This window comes from Dreissena polymorpha, chromosome 1 (genome assembly GCF_020536995.1).
Source record: "Dreissena polymorpha isolate Duluth1 chromosome 1, UMN_Dpol_1.0, whole genome shotgun sequence".
Taxonomy (NCBI): Eukaryota; Metazoa; Mollusca; class Bivalvia; order Myida; family Dreissenidae; genus Dreissena; species Dreissena polymorpha.
In genome coordinates this window covers 62,885,302-62,905,213 of record NC_068355.1, presented here as the reverse complement: position 1 = coordinate 62,905,213, position 19,912 = coordinate 62,885,302, and the positions used below count along the sequence as shown (strand labels likewise).

The 19,912-nt window shown below is 36.4% G+C and overlaps 1 protein-coding gene across 2 annotated transcripts in view; it reads right to left on the bottom strand.

Moving 5' to 3' along the window:
• The window catches only part of LOC127831978 (DNA damage-binding protein 1-like), a 63,707-nt gene that overhangs the window by 37,648 nt on the left and 6,147 nt on the right, over window positions 1–19,912 (bottom strand). For both annotated transcript variants that reach the window (XM_052357109.1, XM_052357116.1), the window contains exons 7-12: window positions 19,365–19,523; window positions 18,140–18,223; window positions 9,702–9,818; window positions 7,409–7,511; window positions 3,324–3,396; window positions 743–851 (exon numbers count right to left, since the gene is read on the bottom strand). In XM_052357109.1, the coding sequence (XP_052213069.1) occupies window positions 743–851; window positions 3,324–3,396; window positions 7,409–7,511; window positions 9,702–9,818; window positions 18,140–18,223; window positions 19,365–19,523 (645 nt within the window). The remainder of the gene's footprint in view (window positions 1–742; window positions 852–3,323; window positions 3,397–7,408; window positions 7,512–9,701; window positions 9,819–18,139; window positions 18,224–19,364; window positions 19,524–19,912) is intronic.

The window sequence follows — 19,912 nt, the reverse complement described above, 5'->3', positions numbered from 1 at the left end:
TTTCCTGGGTCTAGATCTGACACTATTAGTATTATTGATTGCCCCAGATGAGGACATTCTTGCGCAAGCTAAGTTTCCATTACAATAATCAAGAATCAATGCACTTCATCATCATAATAGGAAACAATTGTCGTGGCAATGTCTTTAACAATTTGGTCAATGATTTTCAAGATTGTATCTATCTCTGGATCAAAATGATATTTCATAAAGCTTGACAGACATTCCACTTAAGTCTTTCTTGAGATCACAACAAGTCTTTTTTTTTCCTTGCATACAATACAAGGTAACCAAAACAATGAGATTGGTAGGGTTTGATACCACGCGGTTTGTTGTGTCCCAATATGATCTAAAAGCATGATATTGAATAATGATAGACAAGTGATTCCAGAAGACCATATAAACAGCTTTTGAGCCAGCAAAAATGTTTCTCATTTTAGACAATTGATACAACGAAACTCAAGATTTGTTAGATTCTGATACCATAAAACCATGATAACAAATAGAATGCCACTTGTGACAAGAGCAATTTTCATGAGTGTCTGTTCAACACAAAATGCAGAATGAGAAGGAACAAAGAAGTACAAATAGCAATGTTAACCCGTTTGGAATATTTTGTCTTAATAGTATGTATGTTTGCATGGCATTTGTATTGCCAATATGTGTTTACATTTATTTTTGTATTAAATATAGTTTACAGCAAGAAGTAACAATACGCTTCAAACAAAGTTCCTAACTGGTTTACCTGTATAACCTGGTTATGGGCGACGTTTGCACAGAGGAAGGTCTGCTGTTCAGAATTGAAGCCGGCCACTTCCGTCTCCTCCACCTCCTCGCCTGCCAGCTGTAACACCCTGAACACGAAAATAGCAAATGAGACTTGCTATATGAAAAGGGGGTTAAATGCATGTGCGCAAAGTGTCGTTTCAGATGAGCCTGTGCAGTCTACACAGGTTAATAATTGTGGACTCTTTACGCTTTTATGGAATTTTTCGTTTATAGGAAGTCTTATTAACAAAAATCTGGCCTAGGCAGAAATAGAGAATAATAGGTTAGCGTTGATTATAGATCAGGTTTATCCTGCGAGGCTTAGAAAACAAAAAGCACGAGCCTTGGCGAGTGCTTTTTCGTTTTCGTGCCGAGCAAGATAAACCTGATCTATAATCAACACTAATCTATTATTCTATTTATCCCACTTTTATTCAGTAAACCTTTTTATTTTATACAAAACTGGATAATTTCGCTGAATTTATGACGTCATTTTGTCGAAGAAATGACGTCATTTCGTGCCGCTGATTATAGCAAAAATTTAATCAACGGGGCTTTAATCAACCGAATTCGCTGTAAAAGTGGGATAAAATGGTTTAGCTGATAAGCCTGTGTGGACTTCATAAACTCATCTGGGGCAACACTTTGAGCATGTGCATTTTACTCTCTTCTCACAAAGTGAAGTTCAAATATACACTTAAAAATGGAAAAACTTGTTCTCAGAAACAGTTGACAATATACTGCAAGAACTTCAATCTGTTTACCCTTTACTTACTAGATAAGTATTTTTACGCATTTGAGGCCCTTTAGAAAGTTAAATTTAACAAGCAAATTCGTTGAATTGATATCCCCCGCCAATATGCTTCTGGACACAAAAATGTTATATTTGACACAAAAAAGCATTTTTTCAAGATACAAAGGGCCATAACTCCGTTATTAAAAGAGGGTGTACAATGCCATTTGGCGTGCATCCTCATCTTATCCATATATATACTCATACCAAGTTTCAATGAAATCCGCCAAAGCATTTCCAAGATATGGGTCTGGACACAATAAAAGCATTTTTTCAAGATACAAAGGGCCATAACTCCGTTATTAACCAACTGTGTACAATGCCATTTGGTGTGCATCATCCTCTTATATTATATATATATATATATATATATATATATATATATATATATATATATATATATATATATATATATATAATTATATACTAATACCAAGTTTCAATGAAATCCCCCAAAGCACTTCCAAGTTATGGCTCCGGACACAAAAGTGCTGGACGGACAACGCCAAAACAATATCCCTCCGCCTATGGCTGGGGATAACAAAAACCTTTCTTACTAGATTCAACTTTTAAAGGCTTCATTTCTAACCCTTAGATATTGATGTGCAGCAAACAGCATAAAACCTCAACAGACTGTGAGTTACTCGCAGGCTGTTCTGGTTTTATGCTGGTTGCAAAAGCTATTTTCACTTTGCTTCTTATGGGGGAAAGGTTATTTTGAGATATCTAATATTTTGCAAATAGACAGTGGAACCAATTTTTGTATTTACTATTAATTTACATTGCTCCAAATAAACAATCATGAACTGGAAATGATAATGGAAGCTAACATTTTGCACTGCCAAACCATTCTTTTTGGATTTTTATCATGGCATATTCCATGTTTGCTGTAGTTTACATTAATAATAATGTGATCATTAAACTTCATAGGAGCAACAAAACATAGGCGTAAAAGACATGTCCTCTGCAAAACATAGGCTCAAAAGACGTGTCCTCCACAAAACATAGGCTTAAAAGACATGTCCTCCACAAAACATAGGCTTAAAAGACATGTCCTCCACAAAACATAGGCTTAAAAGACATGTCCTCCACAATACATAGGCTTAAAAGACATGTCCTTTGCAAAACATAGGCTCAAAAGACGTGTCCTCCACAAAACATAGGCTTAAAAGACATGTCCTCCACAAAACATAGGCTTAAAAGACATGTCCTCTGCAAAACATAGGCTCAAAAGACATGTCCTCCACAAAACATAGGCTTAAAAGACATGTCCTCTGCAAAACATAGGCTCAAAAGACGTGTCCTCCACAAAACATAGGCTTAAAAGACGTGTCCTCCACAAAACATAGGCTTAAAAGACATGTCCTCCACAATACATAGGCTTAAAAGACATGTCCTCCACAATACATAGGCTTAAAAGACATGTCCTCCACAATACATAGGCTTAAAAGACATGTCCTCCACAAAAGTTAATTTGAGCCTCACTCTGTGAAAAGGGGGTTTAATCATGTGAGTAAAGTGTGGGCCCAGATTAGCCTGTGCAGTCTGCACAGGCTAATCAAGGCCCACACTTTCCTCTTTTATTGTATTGTTCATTTAAATGTTAAAACAAAACGAAAATCCAGTTTAGGCGGAAAGTTTCTGCCCTGATTAGCCTGTGCTGGACTTCACTTTACGCACATGCATTAAACCCCCTTTTCACAGAGCCAGGTTCATTTTTAATTTACAGCAATAATGCATTGATCTGGTCAATTGTATCACTAACCTTGTTTGCCCAACAAATGATAGGACAAGCATGTTGTCGTACTGTTCAGAATCAACTCTCAAGGACCAGATACCTGCAAATAAAAACTTGATCAGTAACAAAACAGCAGTCCTCTACCGAGTTCATGTTGCCGGAGTAAGAACATAAGTACATACGTTTCACTAACCTCTCTTAAGTACTTTCTAGTTATGGGAGGATCCAGATTTTAATTTTCAATTAGTTCTGTCCCCATAGCAACAATTATCGGCAGACTAAAATATTAAGATAACATTCAAATTGTCCACCAAAGCCTCTATTCACCAGAGTTTCATCAACTACCAGAACAAAAAACTTATTGAGTTTTCCAGAATTTTGGTATGGACAGACTGACAAACCTGAAATAACTTGCATATTCACTATATGGCCCTCTATCCACCTGGAAATAACTAATTTACATTGAAATTAACCTTTTTTGAATACTTTTTGATATCACAGGATCCAGATTTTAGTGTTAAATAATTGCAGGTTGATGTGGTGTAATGATATGGTGTCCGCCTAGCAACCAGGAGGTCACCGATTTGATCCTCACTGTGGGAGTGCGCTTTCCATCTACCCCAAATAAATTAAGTACTGGTTCTTAGTACCAGGACAAAAACTCAAGACCATTTCCATAAGCCTTAGGATTCAAAGAAATCACGCACGAAATAAATTGATTCAAACTAATTATTTCGGTAATAATTGCAAACCACAGTTTCTGTTCAACAAAAAATCTGTAACTGAGGAGCTGCGCCATGAGCGCATGATACGCCCGTCGTTCGCCAATGAAGTAGTAAGGTAATAAATAACCCTTTGAATCATTTTTTTACTTCAGTTTATTTGTATTTGAATACATGGTTTATTTTATAAGTACATGAGCATGGAGCGCCGTCTCCTTGACATTCATACCATATCTTTTTTTGAGTATATGTATGCATTTCTTTAGAGGATATGGAGTTGAAGTAAACCTGTTATAGATATTTTGACCAATAATAAAAGAGAAATGTAGATGGGTAAGTGGTAGTGTACAATCGGAATAGAAAAAAGCTCACCTTGTTCAATTTTTCAGGGATACTATTTCAATGGAGCATAATGTATCATCTTGCAACATCAATTTAGATTGAGGTTTGTCCATAGAGCAATTAGAAGAATACACAAGTAATATCTGCAAAAATGTTTGTCAATAATGTTTGTTATAAATGAGATGGTATACTCAAGATTTATTGACTGAGAGAAATCCAGATAGCTTTATGATCTGAGAAGTATGTCTCTAGTGTGCCACATTGGAAGTTGTCAATATTTGTGAATATCAAATCAATAGTGGATCCATAGTCATTTCAGAATTCCGTCAAAAATGAAAGGGGATCAGGGTTTATGAATATTAAGATTGTGTTAAAATTTGAAAAAAATCCATCGAAGGATATTTGAGCTACGGTAGGACATTCAATGAAATCACGAAATTTTGACGAACAAAGTCCCATAACTCTGGAACAACAATTCAGAATTCCGTCAAAAACGAAAGGGGATCAGGGTTTATCAATATTAAGATTGTGTTGAAATTTGAAAAAAATCCATCGAAGGATATTTGAGCTACGGTAGGACATTCAATGAAATCACGAAATTTTGACGAACAAAGTCCCATAACTCTGGAACAACAATTCAGAATTCCGTCAAAAACGAAAGGGGATCAGGGTTTATCAATATTAAGATTGTGTTGAAATTTGAAAAAAATCCATCGAAGGATATTTGACATAGCGTACGACATTAACGGACGGACGGACAGACGGACGGACGGACGGACAGACGCGGGGTATACCATAATACGTCCCGTCATAGACGGGCGTATAAAAAATGCTCATTCCCCACATGGCCCTCTTTCACTATGACAAGTTTCATTGACCTTGCTAAAGTCATGAGTTATTGCAGTATCCTACCATTTAATACCGACACACTGACATAAAGATGGACGACAGACTAACAGATGGAAAGATGGTAAACCTCTAGTCAGCTCTAGTAAGATCAGAAGGGGACTTAGAAATACTTCCTATGCAAGAAAACCCACAATATGTAGAATGTAACAAAATACATTTCTTTTTGAAAACATATTACTTAGTAAATCATATGTTTTTCATTTTATCTTTCATAAACGCACATAATGTCAGTAGGGGCTCGTGAGGATTTAACAAACACAGCTGTCTGTTAATTGATATTTTATAGTAAAAGACTTCTTTGTTAGATGACATTAAGGCATAACTTGGAAGCAACCCCAACTCCATTCATGTGCACTTTATTTTTGGCCATGCACTCAAGTGAAATGTTGCATGGGTTTTGCTGGTAGAAAACTTGCCATAAATAAAGGACCACTAGCCTCTTACTTGAGTTCCCCACTGATGGAACAGATTGGGTTCCAATTTCTAAACAGTGTTACCTTTGATGCCAGGTAGATCAATGCTTGCGTGTTCATGTATCCCAATGACAGTGTTACCTTTGATGCCAGGTAGATCAATGCTTGCGTGTTCATGTATCCCAATGACAGTGTTACCTTTGATGCCAGGTAGATCAATGCTTGCGTGTTCATGTATCCCAATGCCGTTACAGTGTTACCTTTGATGCCAGGTAGATCAATGCATGCGTGTTCATGTATCCCAATGACAGTGTTACCTTTGATGCCAGGTAGATCAATGCTTGCGTGTTCATGTATCCCAATGACAGTGTTACCTTTGATGCCAGGTAGATCAATGCTTGCGTGTTCATGTATCCCAATGACAGTGTTACCTTTGATGCCAGGTAGATCAATGCTTGCGTGTTCATGTATCCCAATGTCTGAACAGTGTTACCTTTGATGCCAGGTAGATCAATGCTTGCGTGTTCATGTATCCCAATGTTACCTTTGATGCCAGGTAGATCAATGATTGCGTGTTCATGTATCCCAATGTTACCTTTGATGCCAGGTAGATCAATGCTTGCGTGTTCATGTATCCCAATGCCTTACCTTTGATGCCAGGTAGATCAATGCTTGCGTGTTCATGTATCCAAATGACAGTGTTACCTTTGATGCCAGGTAGATCAATGCTTGCGTGTTCATGTATCCCAATGTCTGAACAGTGTTACCTTTGATGCCAGGTAGATCAATGCTTGCGTGTTCATGTATCCCAATGTCTGAACAGTGTTACCTTTGATGCCAGGTAGATCAATGCTTGCGTGTTCATGTATCCCAATGTCTGAACGGTGTTACCTTTGATGCCAGGTAGATCAATGCTTGCGTGTTCATGTATCCCAATGACAGTGTTACCTTTGATGCCAGGTAGATCAATGCTTGCGTGTTCATGTATCCCAATGACAGTGTTACCTTTGATGCCAGGTAGATGAATGCTTGTGTGTTCATGTATCCCAATGACAGTGTTACCTTTGATGCCAGGAAGATCAATGCTTGCGTGTTCATGTATTCCAATGCCTTACCTTTAATGCCAGGTAGATCAATGCTTGCGTGTTCATGTATCCCAATGACAGTGTTACCTTTGATGCCAGGTAGATCAATGCTTGCGTGTTCATGTATTCCAATGCCTTACCTTTGATGCCAGGTAGATCAATGCTTGCGTGTTCATGTATCCCAATGACAGTGTTACCTTTGATGCCAGGTAGATCAATGCTTGCGTGTTCATGTATCCCAATGACAGTGTTACCTTTGATGCCAGGTAGATCAATGCTTGCGTGTTCATGTATTCCAATGCCTTACCTTTGATGCCAGGTAGATCAATGCTTGCGTGTTCATGTATCCCAATGACAGTGTTACCTTTGATGCCAGGTAGATCAATGCTTGCGTGTTCATGTATCCCAATGACAGTGTTACCTTTGATGCCAGGTAGATCAATGCTTGCGTGTTCATGTATCCCAATGACAGTGTTACCTTTGATGCCAGGTAGATCAATGCTTGCGTGTTCATGTATTCCAATGCCTTACCTTTGATGCCAGGTAGATCAATGCTTGCGTGTTCATGTATCCCAATGACAGTGTTACCTTTGATGCCAGGTAGATCAATGCTTGCGTGTTCAAGTATTCCAATGCCTTACCTTTGATGCCAGGTAGATCAATGCTTGCGTGTTCATGTATCCCAATGCCGTTACGGATGATCCTCAATGAGCCCTCCTTGAACGCTCCAGAACAAGTCACAAGCTGCATGAGATACACACACAGAGTCACATCCAGGCTGAGCATGAACATGGTATCAGAAAACAGCACAGAGTGACATCAAGGCTGAGCATGAACATGGTATCAGAATACAGTTGTCAGCCAAACACAAGAGTCTCAACCCTTGGTATTTACTTCAGAGACTGCATTAAGGTAGCAAAGACTAGAGCTTTAACAAAAGGGGCGAGGAATAATTGTGGCAATACATGTAATATGCAGGAAGTTGAAACAATTGCAACCTTAACCTTTTACCACTTAAATACGTAATTTGGCGTATTTGCAGTTCCTTAGAAAGTTAAATTTAATCAAAGACCTTTCTTATTAGATTCAAGTTTTTAAGGCTTCACTACCAACCCTTAAATACTGATGAGCAGTAAACAGCATAAAACATGAACAGACAGTGAGTTACTCGCAGGCTGTTCTGGTTTTATGCTGTTTGCCCATAGCCATTTTTACTTTGCTTCTGAGTGGGAAAGGGTTAATATGTACATACAGTCAATCTTGTATTTAGAGACCACTAAAGGGAGTAACCAAAAGTGGTCTCTTAATAAAATGGTCTCTAAATTAAAAAGGTCATTTGGGAAAAAAGCGGACCTTTTATTTTAAATCCAGATGCAAGATTATCTCCTTTTGACACAATGATGTCAGCTTGTGTAATCAAATGAATCTAATATAAATAAAATGAATAAAAGAAAGTTTTACTTAAAATTAGTTTTATTTGTTCTCTCTAATTCTAAATACAATGTAAATGGTTTGCACTGCAGAGAATGGGTTTTTCCGACTCCAAACTCATTCGCGATAAATTTAATTGCACTTTTACTCTTCGACACTTCCAATACCCGAATTTTCTCATTTTACGTTAATACTTTCAGTTTTGACTATTTAATTTCTGCATTTAAGCTCATATATATATATATATTACTCTATTATGGTACATAGGGAAATAAATAAAACACCTCGATTGAAAACTAACTATACAGACCTGATTGGAAAATTTACTAACACAAACTTATTAGCATAATAACAATTACAATTTTTTAATGAACAGATTTCGACACACATTACAGATTAATAGTTTATTAGTTTATTTTTTACACCTCTCGAGAACACTGTGAAAATGTTTGAAGCGTCAGCGCATTGTTTCTGCAATAAAATCGGTGATCAAATTTGTCACTTAACGTCCCAGATAATAAACTCTTTAATGCGTAGACTGTTGGCACAAACACCACAAATTGATACCCAGTTAGCATTAACACCGGTCAGAACCGTTCATCAAGACAAAGAAAAATGGCTGGTGTGAAATCACAACAAAGATGTACTCAATCATCTTATCGGCTTAGATAAACAATTAACACTGATTTGTTCCTAAATGGTCAACAGATTTACCACTTTTACCGCAAAGCGGTCGCTTAATTCAAGACTTGGACATCTAAATACACTAATATCAGCGGTCGCTGGTCGCATAAGACAAAAGTCGCTTAATACAATATGAAAATGTAGTAAAAACGCTCGGGCGGGATTCAAAAAGGTCGCTTAATTCAAGTGGTCTCATGCACAAGATTGACTGTATATCAAACTAAACTTTAGAAAATATATCTCTGAAACCAGTGTGCCGTTGGATATATAAAATTGTATAATGGTCCTCTATATAGTTTTTTTAATAAAACTGGTCAAAATATTGATAATAATTATGTTTTAGAAAGATCCTTAAGCCACATATGTTATTTTAAATGTAAGATGATGCACAATTTCATATCATAAGGATCAATGTCAAACACTTTGAATGTTGTATACTGAAAACTGAAGGAGACTACAGCAGGCAAGTTTGCCTAAACAGAAAAACAGACAGATGTCTATGGTCATTTAAATACCTTCCACTTACTTTGTAAAAAAGGATATAACAAGCAAATAATGATTCTTTTCGAAGTGGAGATACAGACAATCTAAGGCTAGTATCTACTAACTTAAGCTTAATCCACGTCTTGGATATATTTGTTGTGAAAGGATGACAAAACATTTCTGCAAACATTAATACATTAACGTTGGTAGGCATTGACGTGTTCATAACACCAGAGCAACTAGGACCATATCCTGGAGCTGATACTTTCCAGTAAGGGTTAACTGCCCCTGCCTCTTCAGATCTACCACACACATGTCCACTATGTAAGGACTTACCTGCCCCTGCCCCTGTCTCTCCAGATCAACCACACACATGTCCACTATGGGACCCAGGTTGGTGAATGTCTCCATCACCTGTACGTAGGAGCCTGCATCATCTGGGTTGATGTTTAACTGAAACATGGAAGCAAAATGAAACAAATCAGTATTCAACATTACACACAAAAACACATTATTCATGCTTTTTTTAGTTTTCACTAAATGTGTGATAGGTAGGTATCTAAACATGGGTGCCAAAAAGGAGTCTTAGATGGAATTTGAAAATAACATATTTAAAATAAAATGAATTTCTCAATAACAAAAACACACTCTTTGTCACCACCGTTAAAATAGTTTGAATACATTTAAATCTTATCTTGTTTGCAATAATGTGTTGTAATTACAACAAGTCAAATAACTGAGTATGAAGTTAAGCAGATAACAAAACAAGAGGGCCTGAAAGGCCCAAAGTCGCTCACCTGAGATAACAAGATATTATTGGGACAAATCTTCTGACCAAGTTTCACGAAGATCGGAAAATAAATGTGGCCTCTACAGTCAGTCAGTCACGTGACTGTCAGCCATAACACTGCTGCTAACTTGTGCGAGTCTGCGATTCCAAAAGACAAAGACGTAGAGAATACCCGCTTCACCGATGTCTGATAAATAAATTATTTTCAGGCGATTATCACATTTTTGTTGTTAAAATGATTGTTTGAAGTTGAGATTGATTGTTACAAATAAAATGTTTAAAATGCTTTCGTGAATTTGTTTTTGTGTGTGTAATTAAGTGGTAATCATCGGCGAAAATTTGCCGGTTCAGTCGCTCATATTATGTCTTTGATAAGACTTTTTACTTTTAACTTGTTACAAACAATTCACTCATGTATTTTTGTTTTGATTTTAATAGCCGCAACATCAAGCAGATTATATTTTAATTAATACTTATTAAAGATTCTCGCGAAATTAATTACCGCTAATTGCTTGTAATTGGTCTTAATTGGTAAGACTCTATATTTTAAAAATAACATATTATATTAAGTATGACATTTTGGATACGCCTTCCATTATTTTTCTTGTTCTAATTGAAATCAGAGATGCAAAAATTATTGTTTAGATTTAAATTAAATTTTGTGAGCTGGAATTATGTCACGTAAAAACCGAACTTTTTATCATGAGAGAGTGATATTGATCTTGACGATCTTTGAGGTGATTATACGGAAGATGAAGAGAATGTGAATATATCTAGTTAAATAGATTTTCATCTTGGAATCATGTAACAGCTATACAGCTATAAATACTAAAAAAAATGTATTTTATAGGTCTTTGCAGTAACGCAAAACATATGGATATTGACACTTGTTTAGTCAATTAATCGAAAAAAAACTCCGAACAAAAAACCTAAATAATATTTCAAAAATATATTATTTAGTGCAAAACAAATTATTAATACATTTATTTGCATCTTTAAAAAAAAAACGGCATTAGCATCAAGGTAAAGATTATCTGAAGACTGTAAGGCTGACAATTTGACACAACAAAGAGCTCTATGCATAAGCCGTATTGTGTTTTTTTTTCAGAAAAGCTTCAATAAATTACAATAGTAATACATCTAAATATAAAAATATAATTATCAATGGCATGAGTACGCTAGTGTGATAAACAAATGAGTGATAGAAAGTGTAAGGGGTGCATTGAAAATAAACGTACTACTAAGCCCTATTAAAAGCGAAGTGCATGACGGTATTTACATGCAATTTTAATTTGATGGGTTTAGTACAAAGAATGACGCTATTGAGGAATATTAACATACAACTGAAAAACACAACTTCACATTATGCAAATTGAACGGTGTACTCATGTATATTGAAAGCTTGTTACTAGTGAGTATGAGTGACAAATATCTAACATTTTAACCCACATATATTTATATACATATTTTTTTTAACATTTTTTACCTCTGTTGGTGTCAAATGTAATTCCTTGTTTTTATGATGTCGTTCGTGCACGTAACATTAAATCTTCATACCGAATGACGTAGTTTTAATTATCCGATACCCGCTAAATACGTTAAAATATTTTTACGTAAATTTTATAATTATTAAATTCTTTATTTTTTCATAAATTAAACTGGCTAGTATCTTTACGGTGTACAATTTCTGATATTCTATATTGGACATAACTTTTAATTTGTACAATATGTAACATATCTAATGTACGCAACTGTTAAGTATGTCGGGGGTAAATTATCCAACCAAATGACTGCTAAATACTACCAGAAAGAGGAGACATGGTGGTGTTTAATGACCAGACTGTCATCCGCAACCCAGTGTGGATGATGACATCATGTTAGTTAAGTCTGGACAATATCTGATCAAAACCAGATAATCAGATTATGCAGAACAAAGGGAGAAATTAAACACTGGAATGCAAAGGATTACGCGATTTTACGATTGATGCAAATAATCAAATGAAAAAATATTGCATTTAATTAATTTAAATGCTTTTTTTAAGGTGTCAATGTGTTAGTTTTCCTAGACAAATACCTAAAAATGCATGTTTTTCAAACATTTTTCTTTCATAACACTAGCGTAACATCTCCCCTGGCAGAAAAACTTTATTTCATACAACCAAGGTCATGTCATGACGTTCTTAGAATTTAGAAAGAAATTCATCCGTTGAATAATCAGTGCTCTCTTATATATGTTACCCGTTGTTAGCAGCAGTGTAATGGCGGACGCGGAGAGTATTCAGGGGAGATAATTGGGTAATGACTAAATTCTGGAACAGTCTATAGCCATATAAGGAACAAGAGGGCCATGGTGGCCCTGGTCGCTCACCTGAGAAGTATTAATGATAAGTAAGGGTTGTAAAACATCTTTTTGTCAAATTCAATGGTTTTTTATTACCATTTTTTATTGATTTGTTAACAGTGAAATTTGATATGATTAGTAATGGAGGAGCAAGAATAAGAAATTAAGACTTTTTCAGAAAGTGAATTGAACACAGTACACAATGAAGTTGTATACATTTTATGAATAAAAGAAATGACACTGCATTATAGTACCGTGATTTTATATGTTGAATATTTAAGGCATTTCGAAGAATTTCTGGATATATTGCACAATCAGCAAGTTCTGTTCAAACAGAAACTCGTTTGAACTTTTAAGCATACTTTCTGGCAATGATTTCAACAGACTGGAACACATTTTTAACTCGGCCCAGATATCATAACAAGAGTATTAACATGTTTTTTCAGCCGAGATTTCATTGGAACAAATGTTCCGACTCATGAAGATTGGCAAATAAATGTGGCTTATAAAATGTCAACAGACCCCAGCATCCCTGTTTTTCAACAAAGCAGAAGCATTTTCATGTTCTGTTAAGTTTCATAAAGATTGGATAATAAATGTGACTTCTAGAGTGTTAACAAGGTTTTACTACATAGCCATATAAGGAAAAATGCCATGCCCCCTTACAACAATGTTTTTTTAACGGATCTCAACCATTTTCGAACTAAGCCCAAATATCATAAGTACAAATATTCTGACCAAGTTTCATGAGCATTGGACCAAAAATGTGACTTCTAGAGTGTTAACAAGGTTTTACTATAGCCATATAAGGAAAACTGCCCCGCCCCCTGGCAGCCATGTTTTTCAACAGACCAGAACCATTTTCAAACTCATCCAAGATATCGTTAGAAAAAATGTTCTGACTGAGTTTCATGAAGATTGGACAATAAATGTGACTTCTAGAGTGTTAACAAGGTTTTACTATACACTAAAGCCATATAAGGTAAACTGCCCCGCCCCCTGGCGGCCATGTTTTTCATTCAACTGGAACCATTTTCGAACTCTTCCAAGATATTATTGGGACACATGTTCTGACCAAGTTTCATGAAGATTGGACTAAAAATGTGACTTCTAGAGTGTTAACAAGGTTTTACTATAGGCATATTAGGAAACTGCCACGCCCCCTGTCAGCCATGTTTTTCAACCAACCAGAACCATTTTCGAACTCGTTCAAGATATCATTATAACAAATGTTCTGACTAAGTTTAACAAATGTTCTGACTAAGTTTCATGAAGATTGGACAATAAATGTGACTTCTATAGTGTTAACAAGGTTTTACTATAGCCATATTAGGAAAACTGCCCCGCCCCCTGGTGGCCATGTTTTTCATCCAACCAGAACAATTTTTAAACTTGGCCAAGATTTTATTGGGACACATGTTCCCACCAAGTTTCATGCAGATTGGACTAAAAATGTGACTTCTAGAGTGTTAACAAGGTTTTACTATAGCCATATAAGGAAAACTGCCACGCCCCCTGGCAGTCATGTTTTTCAACCAACCGGAACCATTTTCGAACTCGTCCAAGATATTATTAAGACACATGTTCTAACCAAGTTTCATGAAGATTGGACAATAAATGTGACCTTTAGAGTGTTAACAAGGTAAATGTTGACGACACATGACGCACGATGGACAAAAGGCGATCACAATAGCTCACCATGAGCACGTTGTGCTCAGGTGAGCTCAAAATGCCCCGCCCCCGGGCAGTCATGCTTTTCAACCAACCAGCATCATTTCTGAACTCTTCCAAGATATTATCGGGTTGAATCTTCTTACCAAGTTTCATGAAGATCGGACAGTAAATGTGGCCTCTAGAGTGTTAACAAGATTTCACTATAGCCATATACCGTAAAACGTGTATAACGCGCATTTATGTATAACGCGCATTTACTTTTTAAAGCTAAAAAATCGGGCAAAAAAGTTTTTGAAGCAAAAAAATCGGGGGAAAAATTCCGTACCGCAGGCTAACTGAAAATCGTTATATTTACATTGCCGATCTTACTTATTCTTTTATTGCTTCAATTATAAATTATTTTTAAGACGATAACGATACAAGTTGGTGTTTTTTTTTAAATCATATTATGCGTAAAAATAAATGTTTGGATTTAAATGAATTATGCATGAAATGCACACTTTCCACGAGGATACCATCAAGGTTTTCATCATATGTCTCCGAAGTAACTGTCCACGATTTTATCGTGGAGTACACATAACGGATGGATTAGTTATAACTAAGAAACTGACATTATTGATTGGTATTGTCACCTGGTTATTCATGCATGACTAATTCACAACCGCGCGTTTTATTTACAATGCCGATATCATGCGTTCTTTTAGAGTGTCTAAAATTGACAGGAGACTTTAACGACTCAAACTTCTCAACACCATCACGACATTACCGGCGATAAACAAACAATGGAGGTGTGAAGCCGTTTGCCGGTTCGCATGTTTTGATAATAGCCCAGCTACACAAAACTTGACAGGTGACGCAAATTGCTCAATAATCACATCCTCAATCTTGACAAGACGTATGAAAACGTGTAAACAAACACAGCATCAATTTTATTAACACATTTGAAAAGCAAGAAAAATAATCTTAAATATATCGGTAATACCTTGCCGACATACTATTGTAAATCGACAAGTGCCCCCAAATAAATTGTGTAACCCTAGTACAGTAGGGTATAATATTGTGGGAAAAGTAAACAATAACATTTAAATAAAAATGGCTTCCTCGTTTTTCATTCTCTTCTTCAAATTTATTTGATTTCAATGCTCTGTACGTACCTGAAAAAAGATAGAAAATATATATGTTTACTTTATAATGTTTGTTCATCTTATTCAGATCGTCAATATAACACTATTATTAACATAGTTACAGTTAAAACACCGGAAAACAGAATGATGTGAATTACCGCTACTGGGTAACTGACAGCGAAAAAATGTCTTGGCATGGCTGTAGTTGTGCATAACGGGCATCAAGTTTTTAAAATGAAATTTTGGGGTAAAAAAGTGCGCCTTATACACAACTTTTTACGGTAAGGAAAAATGCCCCGTGCCTTGGAAGCCATTTTTTTCAAGCAAACACTTATTTTCGAACTCATCCAAGATATCATTGAGAACACTTTTCTGACCAAATTTCATGAAGATTGGACAATAAATGTGGCCTCTAGAGTGTTAACAAGGTTTTACTATAGCCATATAAGGAAAAATGCCCCGCCCCTGGTGGCCATGTTTTTAAAGCAACCGGAACCATTTTCGAACTCATCCAAGGTATCATTAGGACAAATCTTCTGACCAAGTTTCATGATGATCGGAAAATAAATGTGACCTCTAGAGTGTTAACAAGGTTTTACTATAGCCATATAAGGAAAATAGCCCCGCCCCCATGGTGGCCGTGTTTTTCAACCAACCGGCATCATTTTTGAACTCGTCCAAGATATTATTGGGATGAATCTTCTGACCGAGTTTCATGAAGATCGGACTATAAATGTGGCCTCTAGAGTGTTAACAAGATTTTACTATAGCCTTATATAGCCATATTAGAAAAAATGCCCCGCCCCTTGGCGGCCATGTTTTTCAAGCAAATGTAACCATTTTCGAACTCATCCAAGACATCATTAAGACAAATCTTCTGACCATATTTCATCAAGATTGGACAATAAATGTGGCTTCTAGAGTGTTAACAAGGTTTTACTATAGCCATATAAGGAAAAATGCCCCGCCCCCTGGCCAGGGCTCAACATTAAAGGTAGTCCGACTGTCCGGGACAACCAAATTGTTAGTCCGGACAAGTTAATATAGAAATTTGCTAGTCCGACAGGACAAGTGGTCATTATAATTGTATAACTTAGAAAAAATGCCTTTAAAGCCATTATTTCTGTGGAGATATCACTCAACTTTTCCGAGTATATTTTGTATACGTTTAATCGTCGAAGTCCGAGATATTCCGATAGTTCCATGTGATACATGTACTACACTGAACTGTTCACAAGGGAAGCAACCATTAACATTGTTTTCTTTGCCAAGATAACAAGAATATTCTCCCTTGTAAAGAATACCCATTTTACGACACCGGTACACACCGATCTTACAGACAATTAACGTAGTGACGTCCTCCCTATGTATAGAATGATTTTTTTTTTAATATCAGTTAAGTACTGTACATATACATCACTTTTAACATTTTCTGTTTGATGTTGGCAATACACAAGTTTTTGTCAGGTATTATGGCTTTGTATAATGTTTAAAAATCTATAATCTTGAGTTTTCCTGTTATTCTAGTCACTTCTTTTTGTATTGAAATTGCCTACAATCATGTTTACATGTAATTTGAACGATTCAAGTCTTTATGATTTGAGCATTTTGTATTATTTCATTATCTGGCAAAGTACTGAGCAGAATAAAGATATAATGGTCAGGACAAGTTGCTTTTTGGTCAGGACAAGTGAAATTATGGTCTACTTGTCCGACTGGACAAGTGGCTTCACAAGTTAATGTCGAGCCCTGCTGGCGGCCATTTTTTTCAACCAACCGGCATCATTTTCAAACTCGTCCAAAATATTATTGGGATGAATCTTCTGACTAAGTTTCATGAAGATTGGACAATAAATGTGGCCTCTAGAGTGTTAACAAGATTTAACTATAGCCATATAAGGAAAAATGCCCCACCCCTTGGCAGACATATTTTTCAAGCAAAGATTACCATTTTTGAACTCATCCAAGATATCAGTGGGACAAATCTTCTGAGCAATTTTCATGAAGATCGGAAAATAAATGTGGCCTAGAGAGTGTTAACAAGGTTTTACTATAGCCATATAAGGAAAAATGCCCCGCCCCCTGGCGGCCATGTTTTTCAACCAACCGACAGCATTTTCGAACTCGTCCAAGATATTATTGGGATGAATCTTCTGACCAAGTTTTATGAGGATCGGACAATAAATGTGGCCTCTAGAGTGTTAACAAGATTTAACTATAGCCATATAAGGAAAAATGCCCCACCCCTTGGCAGACATATTTTTCAAGCAAAGATTACCATTTTTGAACTCATCCAAGATATCAGTGGGACAAATCTTCTGAGCAATTTTCATGAAGATCGGAAAATAAATGTGGCCTAGAGTGTTAACAAGGTTTTACTATAGCCATATAAGGAAAAATGCCCCGCCCCCTGGCGGCCATGTTTTTCAACCAACCAACAGCATTTTCGAACTCGTCCAAGATATTATTGGGATGAATCTTCTGACCAAGTTTTATGAGGATCGGACAATAAATGTGGCCTCTAGAGTGTTAACAAGATTTTGCTATAGCCATATAAGGAAAAATGCCCCGCCCCTTGGCAGCCATGTTTTTCAAGCAAACTCATCCAAGATATCATTGAAACCAATCTTCTGAACAAATTTCATGAAGATTGGACAATAAATGTGGTCTCTAGAGAGTGAACAAGGCAAATGTTGACGTTGCACTACGGACGACGGACAACGGACAAAAGGCGATCACAAAAGTTCACCATGAGCACATTGTGCTCAGGTGAGCTAAAAAAAACAGATCAACTTTATAAACATGCTTGAGTGAGAGGTGAGGTAACTCTACAGTCTCAGTTTACCTTTATAAGCTGGGAATCTCCAAGTCTGCTGCCAATGTATACAACTCCATTATCTAAATATATGATGCATTCTGCAATACTCGTCTGCAAATAGTATGAAATAGCATTCAGTTAATTAAACTACAGCATTTAGATAACATATTTATACCACCTTATTACACAGTAGACATTTGTTACAAAAGGTTATTGACAGAAATGCTGTATTTTAATTTTCTTGTAAAGGTATGCCTTTGACATTGCAGGTGGCAATGCAGTTCTGGCAGACATTGCAGGTGGCAATGCAGTTCTGGCAGGCAATACACCATCTCATGCAACTGAAAGTTTGTGCCATGTGATTCTCAATCAAACAATGCTTTGTAAAGTTATGGAGAAGAAAGAAAAACTATTATGATTGTTATGTTCAATATTTTGATCTTTGAACTCATAATTTGACTTGGACATAGAGGGTACACAGGTCGTAATTGAATGCAGCAGTCTGTCTCACGTATTTTATATACCACAAGCTTTTTATTTGACTTTTAACCCATAGGTCAGACGTTGACCATAAAGGTAGCCAAGGGTTTTTTGCATGCAGAATATTGTCTTACACTTGTGCACAATTATTTCAAAATCCTTCAAAGCATATGAATGGTACAGTGCAGTTAAGTGTCAGGAAAGTCAGACAGAACAAAGATATTCCTGTACAGCCAAACACTATTTAAATAAAGCGGATATAAACAGTGGTAAACTGTAACAGACATTTTTTAAACCCATTCGGGACATAACTAGAATCCCAATATCATAATATACTAGTTTTATATTTAATTGAATTAAAACATACCAACTATTTCTCACAATTAATTTTACAATTTTTGCCAACTTTTCATAACCTGTCAATCAAAAAAATTCCTGCAAAAACATCAATTCATGACAAAGATTGTTGTTCTCTCAAACAATATTGTCTAAAAAAAAACTAAAAACTTGTTAAGTCAATAGCATGCAGGTATGAAATATTGACCCCCATAAAGATTGTATCTCAATTTTGTACCCATTCTATTCTGTGGTATTGTGGCGACTGTCTTGACCTAATTTTTGCCATTCTCAACCTCAACCGACCTTGCCAAGAAACTAGACCTTGATCTACCTCCAATTGTACCTGGGCTTATCACTCCTACCCACTTGACACCTACTCCCCCCAGGACTCAAACTTTACCCACCGCTCTGAGGACCTGGATCTTGAACCTACCTCCCCGAGGACCTCGACCTTGAGATCCTTGATGGTTGCCGTGCCATCCATCTTCTCCTCCTTTTCCAGTAGCAGCATGAAGAGTCTACCAGCCATGTCTCCCAGCAGGTACCGCTGACCATTAGAGTCCACCTTACCACAACATGTGATGGTACTTTGCTGAAGAGAGGGAAATACTCAAGGGTCATATAAGACAACATGCCTGAACATATGATCTGATATTGTGCAACCCAAACCGCTACATACCAGACCTATAATTCATTTCCAAAATTAACACATGTTTGTAAATGAAACAAACATCCTCATGAAGCAATGCACACATTAAACAGCACAAACAAAGCTTTGCATACTTTTATATAAACATGGTTATTTACTACAGATGGGGACATGAAGGACAGACAGATATTGTGTATAACAAATAGTTGAAATTATCATGTAATAACAAATTTATACACAAAGCAAAAAGATTCAGGAGTCATATTGGCTTTGTGTTGCAACATAGGCCCTTGAGCTAAAGCTCTCATGTCCATATTGCTACACCTGACCAA